Source organism: Rhinoderma darwinii, chromosome 5 (genome assembly GCF_050947455.1).
Source record: "Rhinoderma darwinii isolate aRhiDar2 chromosome 5, aRhiDar2.hap1, whole genome shotgun sequence".
NCBI lineage: Eukaryota > Metazoa > Chordata > Amphibia > Anura > Rhinodermatidae > Rhinoderma > Rhinoderma darwinii.
The window spans coordinates 325,170,378-325,188,140 of NC_134691.1; the positions used below are offsets into that span (position 1 = coordinate 325,170,378).

Sequence of the window (17,763 nt, forward strand, 5' to 3'; positions counted from 1 at the left end):
CAGGGGGTCAACCAGCGTACTTCCAGGCTTTATGCGCCTCAACGCCACAAGGGTATGGTGTACAACAAAGGAGGGTTGGGTCGGTCTATTCCCAGGCAGGGTCCACGGCAGGGTAGATAAGGTACTGGGGCATAGTTGTTGAGCCAAACGAACCCACAGTTTTGATTCTCGGTTGTGAAAAAAATCTAAAACCCGCGCATGTGTTGATGCTAGATAATAGAGCCGACAGTCCGGCAGACCCACCCCACCCGCACCCCTGGAACGAGTCAGAAGAGCTCGGCTCAGACGCGGACGACCAGTCGGCCAAATGAAGGAGCCAAAACACTGCTGAAGCCGCAACCAGTAGGTAGATTGCTGCGTATTTCTGTAGAACTAGGGAGATAGAATTTGCAAGCGTAAATCGCTGGATAAATTGACATGCTGCGGTTCCGAAAATACGCACCACGGGTCAATTTACGTGCAGGAAAATACCACAGAGTAGACATGATTCCCTGGATTTGCACGTAATACGCATCGTGTCCATTGACCCTAATAAAATCGCAGGTGGCACAAAAAACGTCTGAAAATTGGGAGCTGTTTTCTCTTGAAAACAGCTCCGTATTTTGAGACGTTTTTTACTCTGCGTGTGAACATAGCCTAATAGTACTTAACCCCATCATGGTTCTCAGTCATAATGGACAACATTGGGTTAATGTGTGAGGTACATGATGGGGTTAATTACCATGAATCTGAGGAAAATGGAGATACTAAATTTATCACACCTTGTGCCTTACATTAATGTGAAAGAGCAGTTTTTATTCTATTTTTTTTACATCGTACGTATCAACTTACGCAATCAATATGTTGTGTAGGTTATTACGGTCGCGAGAATATGTACATTTTATGTATTGAGAATTTTCTTTTAATATTTATTGTAAAAAATATGTATGTGTATTTTTTACAGTTCTTTTAACATTATTTTTTTTAAACTTTAATGTTCTGAGATATATATATATATATACACATACATAAACACTGATAGGTAACAGCTGCCTGTGTACTAAGTATGCCCTAACAGGAAATATGGTCAGACAACCCTGGGGTCCTTCAATGGACCCTGGGCTGTATGTCCATATATGGTATGTCCCTCGATCACATCACAGGGATTCCCTGTGACGCCCCCTTCTCATTTTCCCCTTGAATGCTGTGGTCAGTTTTGATCGCAGCATTCAAGGGGACAGCGGTGGAGAGGTTTCTCTGATACAGCAGGGCTGCGGCTGTGTAATACATCTATTGCCCTGCTCCTGAGCGCGAGCGCACCCTCGAAGTGCCCACGCAGTCATCATGATGTAAGGCAGCCGCCTCTGCACTAATGAGAAGCGGCACCGTCACCGAAGACAGAGAACATGGGTGCGCACGTCATGTTCTTGGTTTTCAGGGCCGATGCAGTGTCGGCCGCATCAAATCATGCTACTGACTAAATTCATGTGTTACAATACATTAGTATTGCTATTTCAATGTATCGTGCAGCCCTAGACAGGGCATGCTGGGAGTTGTAGTTTTGAAACAACTGGCGTCCACTGCTCTAAATAATCCCAAATACTCGAATTGGGTAGGGGGTATGTGAAAGTTTCATGCTGAATCTGCAAATGCGGCATATCGCTCTATATAGATTTCTATTACATAAGCGTTGCTAGAAGTCATCGACCCACAACGCTGACGTATCATTTTCACCTATTTTTCGTAATAAACGTGGCGGCCCACACTACATCTCCTTGGAGACTATACCCACTGTGTGTATAAGTTGATCTGGCGTGTTCGATTTTTACGTTGGATGTCGGGTGTAGTCTTGTAAAGTCGTTCAATATAAGACCTCGTTCACATCCGCGCTGGAGACGCCGTTAGTAGCTAGGACGTGTATCTAACATATTGGCGGCGGGAAAGGGTTAAACATCAAACTCCAACTGAACAGTAGCGGAGGTTGTACCCGAGCCCGGATGGGGCCCAATGACACCATTGGCACATAGGAGGACCGCAGTATATCACAGCATGTGGCCGGGGGCCATGATACAGTTATTGCAGCGGGGCCCAGGAGCTTCAGGCTACATCTCTGCACAGGATTTTGGTTACAGTCCAATAAACTTTTAGAGGGAAACGTCTTTAAGTTACGAGGATACGTAACATATACACGAAGACTGGAAGACATTCTCCATCACCCTCAGTGACACACACTGAGCCATTAGTGGAGCTCCTTCTGTATATGAGATCAGCACCAGACAGGCGGTGGGTGAGGAAGGAGCGCGCCAGGCCGATCTGTGACAGAGAGAAATGCTCCATGTGCTACAGCCCCCACATCAGCGCCGAGTACTGCGACCACAACTGATCATAGTGACGCATCCAACTGCAGTCAAGGGGAGCAGAGAACGGAGGAGGATCCCTCGCTGCATACAAGCCTGAGACACACACACACACACACATATATATATACAGTGTAAGAATAACGTTCCCATAAAGTCATTCTGTAATAAATAGGTTGACCTTTCATCAACCCCTTAGAGTCCATGGATAGGGCTCATTCTAAAATACCCATTAATACGGTTGTCTGGTTTGGGAAAAACTTTATTAACAGGGTCCTCCGACAATATGCTGACCATAGGGGGTCTGACTACTGGGACTTCTATGGTCAGCAAACACTCATTCACCCTACAACGTAAACAGCGGACGGTCTGTGTAATATAAGGACACCCGGTCATCAGGTCTTTAGGGGGTATAAAAGTCTAAGACTCTGTTCACATCTGCGTTAAGAATTCAGTCTTTCTATTCCGTCATAGAAGCACAAAAACTGAATTAAATGCTGTGACCGATCCGTTATATGACGGAATTACCGGCATCTGGCGGACCTCATGGGTTCCGCTGGGTTTGCGGCATGGTGTCCATCATTTTACCGGAACAAATAGCACGCTGCTATTTTTTCCGGACTTTGATGGAATCTGCAACAGAGGCTGGTTAGATGTGAACGCTGCCTAAACCAGACTAAGGACTGCCGAACATTTTCTAATGATGTCAACTTTTTGCTCTTATTTCTGGCTCCTCAAAAACATCCTATTGTCCCCGGAGTGATTTAATCGGTTCCTGATTTCTATTAGTTCCTTCTCCGCTTTATAGAACAGAAAAGTGAAACACTGTAAAAATCTGCATGACTAATCATCCCGTAGATGGATCCCTCTGCTGCTCTCCAGTGATTAAAATAAGGCATTCACAATTCTGCCCGCTTCAGAGCTGTAATCTCACAGCATACCCTGCTGGCTCCATGTCCACTGTGAGGATTAGCATTCTGGGAGTGTAAACTTAAAACTACACACCGTACAGTAATGATAAAGAAACAAGCTGCCCCCCCCCCCCCCCTCATTATAGGAGCTCAGCTCAGTGTTTGTGCGTTTCTATCCACTGGCTTCCAATGACAACCAGCAGAATTATGAATGCAGCTCTGGAGTATAATGGTATATTCAAATACGGCAGATTTATTGCAGAAATTTCTGTGACTATGCCGTTCCTCTGAATGAGACCCGCAGTAACCCACACACCTTCTGCAGAAACTGATCTTTAGTAGAGACAAGTCATGTATTTACAAAGTTAGGCCTCATGCACACGACCGGAAGGGTTTTTACTGCCTGCAAATACGGATCCGATGGCTACATATCCATCTGAAATTTCGGAAGCGCCTATAAACTTCTATGAGCGAATCCATGCCGCAATTGCGGACAGGAATAGGACACCTTCTATATTTTGCGGATCATTTCTACGGCCTGGACATATATCCGTAAATATACAGAAAGGTGTCCGTGGCCAATAGAAATGAATGGGTGCGCAATTTCATCCATAATTACCGTAAAATAGCGTTCAGAGGTGGAAATAACCAAATGTGCACAACCTCCTACCTAATGACATAGAAATGTGTTGTGCAGGATGTTGCAAAACTACAACTCCCAGCATGCTCTGGAGACTTGCTATTTGGACATGCTGAGAGTTGTAGTTTCACAGCAGCTGGAGGGCCGCAGGACTGTCATAAAACATCAGGGGAAGGTATGAGCGGGGATCAGGGGCCAAACCCACCGCTGATCACTAGAAGGTTCTGCATTGCACCCGTGCGGTAAAGCCTCACGACGCTTGGAAAGGTGAATGGCGCGGGGTTGAAATTCTTACACTGGGCCTGGCCTGCCACTTTACCAAGCACCACGGCTTCTTTCTCAAATGGGTGCCATTCATAGACGTTTTACCCCCTCCCCCCAACATGGCAACAAACTAATAAATTATACAGGTTTTTTGTCTCGGGGGGGCCACCCTCGACCTGACGGTCTCCCCTGTTCCCCCATGTGTGAAGCCAAGATACCAGTCACAGCAAGACCGCAGCCAATCCATGCCAGCGAAGATCAGGAAGAACGTGCGATACCCACAACACACCAAACACGTACAGACCCCCGAAAATACCAACACAACGTGGTAACAAGTCACAGATTATGTCACTGCAGAACTACAACTCCCAGCATGCCCAGACAGCCGTTCACATCAGCAGGAGACAACTTGTTACAGTGAGGTCGGCTGGTTCTCTAGGTAAGAGGTGAAGGGCCTCCAGACACGGGATCCCTGGGCAGGGGGCACCTTAGACCAGAGCGGGCGCGCAGCCTGGAGATAGCGAGAGAGTTCCGGGAAATAAATGAGAGTAAAGAGCAGGTGGATGGACGGTGAGACGGGGGAGGGGGATCTGCTGTGGTGGTGGTCAGGGCCAAAGCTACCTGTGAAGGTGTAACCAAGGAAGCGGAAGATGCCAGGGAGAGCTGGTGCCACCTCACAGCCAATAGCATTAGTAAGGGGCAAAGGAGCAAGAGCACTCAGTAATAGGGGAAGGGGATGTCGTCTTTCAGGGTAAGGGACACCTGGCTGTGGGCACTGGAGAAAGGCAAACATTAGGCAGGCATGTACCTGGGCAACACACGCATGGTGTTGGGACTCATGGGCACACCACACTGCAGAAAGTGGGCACCAGGGCACAACATCACAGCAGCAGGTGCACACCAAACCTCAAGAGGTTACCACCAGGGAACGACACGCCACAAAATGAGAACACCAGGGCACAGCAACCAGGGTGCAACCACCTGTAGCAGGTGGGCACAACCAGAGCTCATGAGGCGACGGCCAGGGCACAATACGCCGCAGGAGGAGAGCACCAGGCAGGCACAACCCGTTGCAGAAGGAGGGCACCAGGGCACAGAAGGAGGAGGGCAACACGCCACAGGTGGAGGGCACCACGCCACAGAAGGAGGGCACCAGGCCACAACACGCCACAGAAGGAGGGCACCACGCCGCAGAAGGGGGGCACCAGGGCACAACACAGCAGAAAGAGGGCACAAAGTTATCCTGGGGTGTTGAGGTGCCAACTCTGTTGAGCAGTATGATAGATGGGAGCTGATCTGGGCACATGCCGCTGTCTCCTGTAGTGACGTGTGTCCAGCATGTTATGTGGAAGCAGCAGCAGCACACACTGCACCATCACACAATGCCCGCCTGCACCACCAGCCCCGGCACTGAGCCCGCACCCTCTGCTTCCCGTCACCCGCCTCACCCCTTAGCATGCTCAGCCTCGTCCTCGTTGTCGCCGTCTATGCCGCAGGTGTCCTGATCATCCAGCTCCAGGCTCTGCTGGCTGGCCGCCGACTCACTGTCCTCCGCCATCACGACACAGACACAGAGAGAGGACTGAGCCGGAGCAGGGCACGATGCATCCCGCACAGCGCCCCCTGGCGGCCAGGAGAGAAATGACACTGCACCCCTCCTCTCCCATCAACAGCTTAAGCCTGCTTGACGCCTAATCACCACAAGAGGGCGCCCACACTCAGCAAACCCAGTGCTGCCATCTTCAGACTCACAGACTACATGGGGAGGAGGCAGGGACGTATAAATATTAAGAGCTCTGGGTGAGGGTGAGGGTGAGGGTGTGCTGTTATAATAAATATGTCAAATATGGAACTGGATTGCAGAGGTCGGCAACAAAAAAAAAAAATCATTGACTTTCTCAGCGGTGTAACTAGGAATTGCTGGGCCCATTCCCCTGAGCATTTACCAGTTAGGGTGAGGGCACACTTGCTGGCCAGGTAAAAATAAACCTCCCAGGATGCCCCGACAATTATCATCAGACTACTGTGTCCCAGAGATATATTGTGCCGCCACGCGTGCCCCTAAAGATATACTGCACCATCACATGCACCCCCAGAGATATACTGTGCCAACATATGTGCCCCAGTGATATACTGTGCCATCACACGTACCCACAAAGATATACTGTGCCATCACACGTACCCACAAAGATATACTGTGCCATCACATGCACCCCCAGAGATATACTGTGCCAACATATGTGCCCCAGTGATATACTGTGCCATCACACGTACCCACAAAGATATACTGTGCCATCACATGTACCCACAAAGATATACTGTGCCATCACATGTACCCACAAAGATATACTGTGCCATCACACGTACCCACAAAGAGATACTGTGCCATCACACGTACCCACAAAGATATACTGTGCCATCACATGCACCCCCAGAGATATACTGTGCCAACATATGTGCCCCAGTGATATACTGTGCCATCACACGTACCCACAAAGATATACTGTGCCATCACATGTACCCACAAAGATATACTGTGCCATCACACGTACCCACAAAGAGATACTGTGCCATCACACGTACCCACAAAGATATACTGTGCCATCACATGCACCCCCAGAGATATACTGTGCCAACATATGTGCCCCAGTGATATACTGTGCCATCACACGTACCCACAAAGATATACTGTGCCATCACACGTACCCACAAAGATATACTGTGCCATCACACGTACCCACAAAGATATACTGTGCCATCACACGTACCCACAAAGATATACTGTGCCATCACACGTACCCACAAAGATATACTGTGCCTACACACGTACCCCCAGAGATATACTGTGCCATCACACGCACCCCCAGAGATATACTGTGCCATCACACGTACCCACAAAGATATACTGTGCCATCACACGCACCCCCAGAGATATACTGTGCCATCACACGTACCCACAAAGATATACTGTGCCGCCATATGTGCCCCCAGTGATATACTGTGCCATCACACGTATCCCCAGAGATATACTGTGCCGCCATATGTGACCCCAGTGATAGAGTGTGCCATCACACGTATCCCCAGAGATATACTGTGCCGCCATATGTGACCCCAGTGATAGAGTGTGCCATCACACGTACCCTCAGAGATAGACTGCTGCCATGCATACCCCCAGAGATATACTGTGCCATCACGTGCACCCCCAGAGATATACTGTGCCGTCATATGTGCCCCCAGTGATATACTGTGCTGTCACACATACCCTCAGAGATATAATGTGCCATCACACGTATCCTCAGAGATATAATGTGCCATCACACGTACCCTCAGAGATATAATGTGCCATCACACGTACCCTCAGAGATATAATGTGCCATCACACGTACCCTCAGAGATATAATGTGCCATCACACGTACCCTCAGAGATATAATGTGCCATCACACATACCCTCAGAGATATAATGTGCCATCACACGTACCCTCAGAGATATAATGTGCCATCACACGTACCCTCAGAGATATAATGTGCCATCACACGTACCCTCAGAGATATAATGTGCCATCACACGTACCCTCAGAGATATAATGTGCCATCACACGTACCCTCAGAGATATAATGTGCCATCACACATGCCCCAAGTGATATACTGTGCCATCACGCATACCCACAAAGATATACTGTGCTGCCACATGTGCCCCCAGTGATATACTGTGCCACACCTGTGCCTAAAGATATACTGTGCTCTCTTATGTGCCCCTAGAGATATATTATCTTTTATATTCCTGCGGCAATTCCGCAGCGTAATACAGCACCAGCAAAGTAAATGTGATTTCAAGTGATCTCATCTACACACGGCAGAATTTTTCCGCACATAAATTGACCTGCAGTGTTTTTTTTAAAGTCTGCCGCAAAAAAACGCAACAACTATTTGTTGCAGGATTTACCTCCCATTGAATTCAGTGGGGAAAACCTGCAACAAATAAGCAGCGTTTACGCAAATACAACTGTCATGCTGCAGAATAAAATTCTGCATCGCAGGTCAATTTCTGAGCGTTTTTTCCGCTCAGTATTTACGCAGTGTGCGGATGAGATTTGTTTGATCTCGTCCACTCTGCTGCCACTGTATTGTGCTGCGGATTTCCCGCAATTAATTCCTTAGCGGAAAAACCGTAGTATTTATGCAACGTGTGAACGGACCCATAAGTTTGTAAAAAAAAATGCACCAAAATCCGCAGCATATAACCGCATCAAAATGTAAAATCCGCACCTAAAAACGCATTAAAAAAAACTGCACTATTAGGTGCAGATTTTACCTGTGGAATTACCTGAGTTTACCTGCAGTATTGATGCGCATGTAGCCTCAAAGGAAGGGTTCACCATTGGAATACATAATATATCAGGGAGAGAATTGCTTACAATACAACTCCATAATTTAGTGTCATTATTGGAATCGCACCCATACACGGCAACAGGCAAATCGTTTAGCAGATTGTGAGTGAATTCCAAACAATAGTTTGTCATGAAATCAGCCTGTGACTACTGAAGGATTTGCAGGACATTGGAAGGGAAGATGAAATTCCCTGCAGGACTACGGTATGTTCACAGGTACCGGTGATTGCGCGGCAGGACGGTAAACCGCACTGTCATAATAAGGCCAATTTGAGACGGCCGTAATATGGGCACATTTTAGGGTGCATACACGCAAGACCCAGTGCGGTTCTACTGGACGGAACTAAGAACACCATAAAATTCTGCAATTCTGATATCGTCTGTATAAGAGGGAATCGCTACTTAAGCAATTTTCCATATGTTCATGGAGGTTAACCAAACATCATAATTTCAAAATGTATTTACTTACAATACAGGTCCTGCTTGAGGACTCATAGTCCCTAGTGGCAACACATCAAGTGATTGCGCCGGCCAGTCGCTGACCACCACAGTGACGGACATAACCAACATCATCGGCTACCACTGTCACTATGGATGACACATAAGTACCCCGAATTCGTAAGGTGAACCAAGTCTTGAAACAAGTGTCTTCAGTTTCGATCAGCTTCTCCATTGACTTCAGTGGTAATAAAAATAGCAGAATGTCATGTTTTCACATTACGTTTTTCGTTTATCGGGTAGAATAATGTATGGAACGGTGGCTAAATGATGCCGACTGCTGAAAAATAAAAGGTCAAAAAAATATATTACCGGTAAGTAGCTATAAGTGCGGTACCATGACAAAAACAATACCGCCATACCATTTTTAAGAGTCGTGGCGAGCGGGACTTATTTACTTAGGATTTACTAAGGTCCAACGTGGCATTGTTTTAACCCTACAAGTCCGCCTTGTTTTCATAGGTTGCCATGGGTAACTGTTCCTCACTATATGGGAAACTGATCAATACCTAGATCAAGGCCGGTGGAGTTGCCCATAGCAACCAGATTCACATTCTGATTTTTCAGTAACCCTATGGAAACTGAAAGCAGCTATCTGATTGGTTACTATGGGCAACGTCTCTTTTGCACTCTAAGATGTCGACCTTTGTCTGCACGGGTTTTTATACCTCGGGCCTCCAATCTTTTCCTTTCAAATCCATTTGACCTAAATGATGTGACCTAGAAAATCCCTGGTCTCTGGTTCCCTTTCCACTATAGAACATGCAGCTTATATAAATGTCTTCCGCATCTGAGGATTTTCTGACAGAATTTCCTAATTTTGCAGTAATTAGCTTTACTGCAAATTAATTTGCTTTGTAAGCCCTCCTGCTAATAATAAAATAGCTCGCACTAGAACTAAAAAAAGCGATATTCTCTGTAAGGCCTCCTGCGCACCATGCGTAAGACGTGTGGATTTGCAGCGCGGATTTTCCTGCGGCAAATCTGCCATGTAATACCGTACCTGCAAAGTAAATGAGCTTTCAAGTAATCTCATCTACCCGTTGTGGAATTTTTCCGCACATAAATTGACGTCGCAACTATTTTTAAATTTTATTTATCTCTATCTATTAAGAAATAAAAAACATAAGTAACTTTGCAAATATTCTATAAAAGTCTCCTACCGTTTTGTATCTACAGCTCGTATGCAGACTTATGTGTTTCCATGGTAACAGACTACAAACAAACAGTCTGATCCTGCAGTCTGATCCTGCAGTCATACTCCCTTCTATCTGTCCCACACTTCTTTGTAACATACCTTTTAGATGGAAAGGAATAGGACTGCAGGGTCAGACTACACAGGGTTTGTTTGTAGTCTGTTACCATGGAGACACATAAGTCTGCATAGCAGCTATAGACAAAAAATGGTAAGAGATTTTTAATGAAGACTATTTCCATTGTTGTGTAGTTTTTTATTTAGATAAATTGGAGCAATAAAAATAAAATAAAAAATATACCCTTACCCTAGCCTTTAAAGAGGTTTATGGGATAAGAAAATAGTCTCCTTTTTTTCCCCAAAACAGTACCAGTCCATCAGTTGAATTTGGTTTTGCAGTGTTCTCTTAGGCCCCATGCACACGTCCGTAGTTTTTATCCGCAATTACAGATTTGTAATTGCGGATAAAATACTGACGCATTCATTTCTATCGACCACAGACACCTTCCAGTATATTTACGGGTATGTGTCCGGGCCGTAGAAATGAGCCGCAAAAAATAGGTTATGCCCTGCAATTTTTTTTTAACTCCCCTCCCCTTCATTTGAAAATGTGATTAAATACAATGTAGTGATGTGTATTGGCTTGACGGGTGCTTTATTTTACCGGTAGTTGCTCCGTTCCTGGCTGCCGTTGGGTTACGGGATCTTCCTTCTGATTATCTAAATCCTACAGCATCTGCAGTAGGCACCGAATGAGTATGATGTGAGTATCATAGGGGAAGGGAGAGGTTAAAAAAAAAAATTGCAATACCAGATACAGCCCGAGAGTAGCGCTGTTTCTGGGGATAAAAAGCAGACCCTATTTTCTATGAAGATCACCAGTTTCACCGTTTACGCACCAGAATATAATATGCCATCCTATTCCCCATATGCCTCTTTCCCGGGGAGGTTGTCCTTTGCTTTTGTCTCCTATGTCTTCAGACATATAGTGGTTTTAGTGGTTTATTGTCAGGAGGTGCTTCAGTACCTGTTTTGGAACTTCTAGCACTAAGGCCTCATTCACATCATGTTATTGTCCTATGTTTATCGTGTACGCCAGGAAAGCTCCCGACGTACTCGATAAACGTGTTCATAAGGCTTCATTATCCAGACGGAGACCAAAAGAGTGTCCTTTTAGTTTGTGCCAGGTTGGTCTACAATGGTATACTTTTTCTTTTTTAAAGGATAGAGCAGCTTAGTAGACTACGCTATTCCATCCTGAGGGATCCCACAAAAAAAAATGTACTACACGATATAAATTTTTTAACATGGGAGCCTATGGGTGACAGATGCCACTGTATATGTTAACCGTATACCATGGGGAGTGCCCAACATCACTGTCCATTTATGGAAAGTGATGTAAGGGGCTTCTCCAGGGCCGGAATCCCTGGCCAGAGAGTTTCCGACACTGTGGCTGGGGACTCTGGCTTTGCAAAGCTCCCGACGCTGCTGTCCATATATGGACAGTGACTTCAGGAGTTTTCCCAGGCCCAGTTGCTGGGCGAAGTATCCCACTGTATGCCATACAGTGGAATACATTTTGGCCTTTCGATGGAGATATAGGTCTTCCCGATGTACACCTCCGACGGAAGGCCAAAATGTGATGTTAATGGGGTATAACTGTCATTTGGCGTGTTATGCCTCATGCATACGACAGTGTGCGATCGGCGAGACCCGTCAGTGATTCGTCGAAATATAGGACATGCTCTATATTTCCACGGATCGGAGAATCGGATCAGTTTTCACGGACCTGATTCACCTGCTAAAGTGAATGGGTCCGTGAAGACTATCTGGTGCCACTCGGATCCCATTAAAAACGGCCCGAGCGGCACATCGGTTGTGTGCCGTTCACAGTCCTTATGTTATGATATCTGATAGATGTTGAGCTGCCGTCAATCAAGAGCAATTTCTTTGTGACTGCTGAGAACCGGTGAAAGTATGTAGAACTGGGGTGCATGTGCCTCGTACTCTTTTAGTAGCGGTCTCTTGTACCTACCGCTCCATTAGACCATAAAAAAGAAATCTGTACCAATCGTCAATGTGCGGTTTCCATATGGTGTTCTGTATGGGTACTGTATCAGTCCTGTCTACTTCTATATAAGTTCCATATAGTGTTTTGTAGGTCTTTCCTTCTCTTAAATCCAGTCATCTCTGTCCTTATAGTTTAGGGGAGAAAAATGGTATCAATACAGAGGTTTTTACACGGCTCAGGATACACAGAGTCGATTTTTCATTCTTTATTGATTTCTAGTGGGGAAAATGGCACATCCAAAGTCTCGTTCATCGTACGGACATTATAATATCCAGCCAGTTACCTGCCATGACAATTCATTCACTGCTTTCTAGGCGGTTTCCATATCTCCTATTCACAATGTTAAATGTACTCCGGACAGGAGGGACCAGCACCCCCATTCTCAGTATTGCCGAAGCAGGAACCCATAAATCGGAAATTATTAAAATTAATAAAATTAAAAATAGAGGAAGGGCGGCCCTCAGGATCATCTCCTCTGGTGGGCCCAAGAAACCCCAGTCTGACACTAAGCGGGGCTACCAGAAATCGGACTCCCACCGTTCATAAAATGAGGGCGTATCCTAGCGATGTGGCATCAGTTCTTCTGGTAGGAATACCCCTTTAAATATAAAATGCACATAATTAATGCATACGAAGAATAAACGCACACATTAAATGACATGGACCCTCCAAATCTCTGTCTTTTGGGGGTAATGTATCAAAGGTCTTCAGCCAAAATCCACAGAATTTTCAGATTTTATTTCAAGACAATCTTAGATTAATGGGATTGTACCTACTTCTTTCTGAAAATTGAAGGGTATGATAATCATATAGATAGATAGGATTTGACAGCTACCCAGTGACAGTTAGGCATGCTGGGCAGCGTAGTGATGGAAGTTGCTGCGGGCAGGGAAACAGACTCCTAATTTCACAGTCAATTGAGACTGTAGCTTATGTGCCACCCAGTGAATTAGAGATGCAAACCAGCCATGAGCTGCAGGACCGATTTGTTGTACTTTTACATACCGGTAACAAAGGCTCTAGCGTTGGATGGGGGTGGTAGTAGGGTGGTCAGAAAGCCCAGCTTTAGCTATCATCAATCCTCATACAGCATTAAAACCGTGTAAGTGCTGTATGATAACTATATGGGCATTATGTGGGTACTGTATTACTACTATATGGGTGTTGTGTGGCCTTTATAGTGTATGCGTAGCGCATACTTTCCAACATGTCCAGGAGACTCCCAAAAAAGGAGAGACGTCCCAGTCTACTGGAAGAGCATGCAAATCCCCCGGGTGTCCCACATCGTCTAAAACATACTCATTTTACTCCAATTCTGCTGTCCTCTTCGCTCCTGGGCTCTGCTGTGTCAATATCCTGAAGCCAGCGCCAGGGTGATGTCTGAAGTGGTGGTTGGGGGTGCAGCAGACAGCAGGAACGGAGAGAGGCGAGTATATTTTAGAGGATGTGAGACACCCGGAAGATTTGTCTGCTATGACGGGAGTCTGGATTGATCATAGTTAAAGCTGGAATCTCAGGATGTCTAGTCTGGGGTCTGCAGTAATTTGGTGGTGTGATGAATGGGGGTCATGTGCACTTTTTGTGATTCAAATGTAGTTTGGAGACGTCCTATATAAATGGGTTGTGCATAAGGGAAATTTTGCTCAGCGAATGTACCACTTTGTGTAACGCTTTTCTAAATCTCCACTGTCCCTTCTCAAAAGTTGACAGTATGGCCTACTGTAGGGGTGCGGTGTGTGTGGATGTCCTGCTCAGTAATAATATACTTTTTGTATTTATAATATTGGATTCTAAGTTTTCGGAGGCACGGTGGACCCTGGTTGCCATGCAGGCTACTGACTTCCTGGACCCTATATTCCAATTTATAGACTGACACAATTACCCCAACTCCACACATCATGCAGTACCGGGGTTGGCTTGCAGTGACATCATCTGCCTGGCGTAGGTCTGATCTGATGGTCGCCTGGTCGCTTGTACCTATTATCATCATACATGACTTCTGAGTAACTTTTCATTCATATATGCATGCGACATCCCGCATCCGTGGTGGTGTTTCTATAGTAACTACATATCTGATGCCAAGTCGGACGGGTACATTTATAGTTTCTCTTCATTGTCAGGCTTTGTTTATGCATAAATATACTTTCCAGCTAAGGTGTGACTCACCCTGCAGCAGCTACACTTTACTGTTCCCACTGAAGTCTCCTGAATATACCAAATAATACACCATCTGCACATCGAGGGAGCAGCCATTGCTTCTTGCTATACACTTTTTTTCTTCCTTGCGCCACCTATTGGCTGGTGAACTTCTCACCAGTATTTTGCGCCACAATAACGGCACAAGTCGTTACTTGATCGACTTCAGATTCTTATACAGAAAAAAAAAATCTTTAGATCTTTTGATTCTTATAAAACCTGATCTAAAGTATGTATTGCAGCCACAACACCCGGACACCAAAGATCTCCACTGCCAACATGTCACAAATCCGGTAGAGTTTGGTATAACTGGTCAGTTGCAAACTATATTAGCCCCAGTCTGTATCCCATTAGCTCTCGAGATACGAAGGAAGAGTCTATCCACCTGAGCCATATCATATGAAATTTAGTAACATTCCCTTTTTTTCCAACCCTAGTAACCAGTTGATCTTACTTCCGAACCATGTATAACATACGCGTCACCATTTCCGGTTTAATGATCGCGTCTTTCACATAGGAGACAAAGGGTGAAAGAGTGACAATCACATGATAGACATCATTGATCATATTAACCACCGCTTTTCCAAAATGTCTCTAGATCCAAACCGGTCCACATCATATATATGAGGTTTGGAGACTCTCGGACATAAATGTTAACCCCTTCCCGCCATAGCCATTTTTCAATTTAATTTTTTCCAATTTTCAATTTCCTATGAGGGCTTGATTTTTGCGGGTAGTTTTTCGTAGCACTATTCATTGTACCATATAAAGTACTAGTAAACGGGAACATAAAATATTTATGAAAAAAAACAGCAATTCCTCCATTGTTTTTTGCGCTTAGTTTTTACAGAGTTCGCCATGCGATTCTATATTTTACTACTTTTACAAGGAAAAAACACACTGGGAAAAATAAAATAGATTTTCTGTCGCCAAATTCAGAGAGCCATAACTTTTTTTATTTTTCTGTCAATTAAGCGGTGTGAGGGCTTATTTTTGCGGGATAAGCTGTCGTTTTTAATGCTACCATTTTGGGGTACATGCAACGTTTTGATCACGGTTTATTCCATTATTTGTGAGAGATGAGGTGACCAAAAAAATAGCGATTCTGGCAGTTTAATCTTTTTGCGGCGCACACCGGGTGGGTTAAATAATGATATATTGTAATAGTTCAGACTTTTACGGATGCGGAGATACCAATTATGTTCTATTTATTTTTTACAATGCTTTAGGGGGAAGTGTTTTGTTTTTTCTTAAATAAAAAACAACTTTAACTGATTTTTACTTTTTATTTTTATTAGTCCCTCTAGGGGACTTGACCCAGCGATCGTTGGATCGCTTGCACGATATACTGAAATACTAATGTACTGCAGTATATCTTATTTCTGACAGACTTCTATTAAATCCTTAATAGGCACACCAATACACCAGACCTGGGGGTCTTCATTAGGCCCCCATAGCAACCATCGCCACCCCCCGATTGCAATTACGGGGGGGGGGGGGCATGAGCTGTTAAGAGGGGGGTCACCCCCTCTTTCTACTGATTTAAATGTCACGGTTGCTATTGACCGCGGCATTTAATGGGTTAAACTAACGGGATCCCGCTCTTTACTGTGAGGTGTCGGCTGTAACATACAGCCGTCACTCGCATTGTATGGAGCGGAATCAGCCCGTGAGCCCGCTCAGTGCTTCCCCTACCCAGCTATGACGTAGCCATACATCAAATGTCAGGAAGGGGTTAAACAAGAACTGGGGGTTCTATACACTCCATGTAATAAATACAAGTGAAAAAGGCTATGGGCTTCACTCAAGGACAGTTGGGTGCTTTTTCCAAACATTTCCCCCAATGATGATCTTCAATAGGGTCGATGTCCACTTCCCATTGGTCTTTACTTTGCACTGGAAATTTGTTCAGGGTAGCGTCCAAGACTAGAGACAACCCCAGCTGACAACTCACTCGCAGCGATCACAGTAATAACTTTGTTAAGCGTGACTTGTCTCCTTACTTTCGGTGACCCAGAGAATTTCTAGTGGCAGCCCTAGGTCGAAGTCAAGCATAAACAAAATAGTCCAATCAAATAGAATGGTCATCTACAGCTAGTGGTAGCCACTACAATCCTGTAATCTTTTTGGCTATGATGGGCACAATATTGGCACTTGTATTTATTGCATAAATAGACAACGACCCAATTACTATCCACATGCTTCAATCTCATAAGTAGCATCTGTACAGAAAACGATCGAACAACAAATATGATAAATTCAACGACGATCGAACCAGATTGGTGTTTTGTCCAGATAAGTAATGCAGTCAGTCCTGGGCCTGAGAGAAATCAACACATTCGTCTTCTGATGAATTATTAATGGTAGTGAGTGGCTCACCAGGTAATCTAAAATTAAAGTCCAGGTGGTATTCAGGATACTTGTCCAAATGTGCCCCAATGGCGGAACATACATGACATGGTCAGAAGTATGTGGACAAGCGCATTTCACAATGTGCTTGTTGAACATTTTATTCTAAAACCGAAGGGCATTAAAGGAATTGTCCAACCCCATTTGGTGCTTCTGAAATTTGAAACACAGCTACAGGAACTCAAGATTACAAGTTTGGGGATAAGGTCTGAATCATGGGTGGGCAGTCCAGCGCATCGCAAAGGTGATCAATAGGGAGCTCAGTGCGGGACTGATACGTTTCTCCACCACAAATTACTTCCAAAAATTCTTGTCAAGAAAGCTAGAAATATGCAGACAATGTAATGTCATAATACGCCGTTTCATAATGATTCCCCTTTTTTGCAATGAAGGGGCCCAGCCCATACTATCATCACAGTCCTCAAACTTTCAATTGTCGATACTAACCCTAGTTTCAGAACTCCTGACACAAGAACTTAAGGTGGCCATACATGAGATAGCTGTTGGCCGAACGATCATCCGGCCGACAGCTATTTCTCCAAACTCACCCATACACTTGCTCGCTGGGCTTGGCCGAGTGTGCATGTGTTTTCAATGGGGAGACGTGAGAAAGCCACTGACAAGACACCTCTGGCAGCAGCTTATCTAGTTGCAAACAAAAGAAATGGGCATGTTGAAATTCAACATACCCAACCCTTCTCTCCCCCGACATCTGCCATCGGGGAAGAGAGGGGACGCCACTATACACATTAGATGGATGGCCAGTCCTGCTGAAATCAGCGGGTTCATACATCTCATATGTATGGCCAACCTTCGAGCTAATAAAAAAATTAAAGTCTTAGATGTTAAAAAC

At 45.1% G+C, this 17,763-nt stretch overlaps 1 protein-coding gene across 2 annotated transcripts in view; it reads right to left on the reverse strand.

Moving 5' to 3' along the window:
* The window catches only part of NMT2 (N-myristoyltransferase 2), a 49,100-nt gene extending 39,974 nt beyond the window's left edge, over nt 1-9,126 (reverse strand). The window contains exon 1 of one of the 2 annotated variants that reach the window (XM_075827655.1): nt 9,011-9,126. In XM_075827655.1, the coding sequence (XP_075683770.1) occupies nt 9,011-9,114 (104 nt within the window). In that variant the 5' untranslated portion in view covers nt 9,115-9,126. Of the gene's footprint in view, nt 1-5,599; nt 5,782-9,010 lie in introns of those variants that run through there. The other variant, XM_075827654.1, reaches the window with a different exon arrangement.
* Between the last annotated feature and the right edge of the window lie 8,637 nt (nt 9,127-17,763).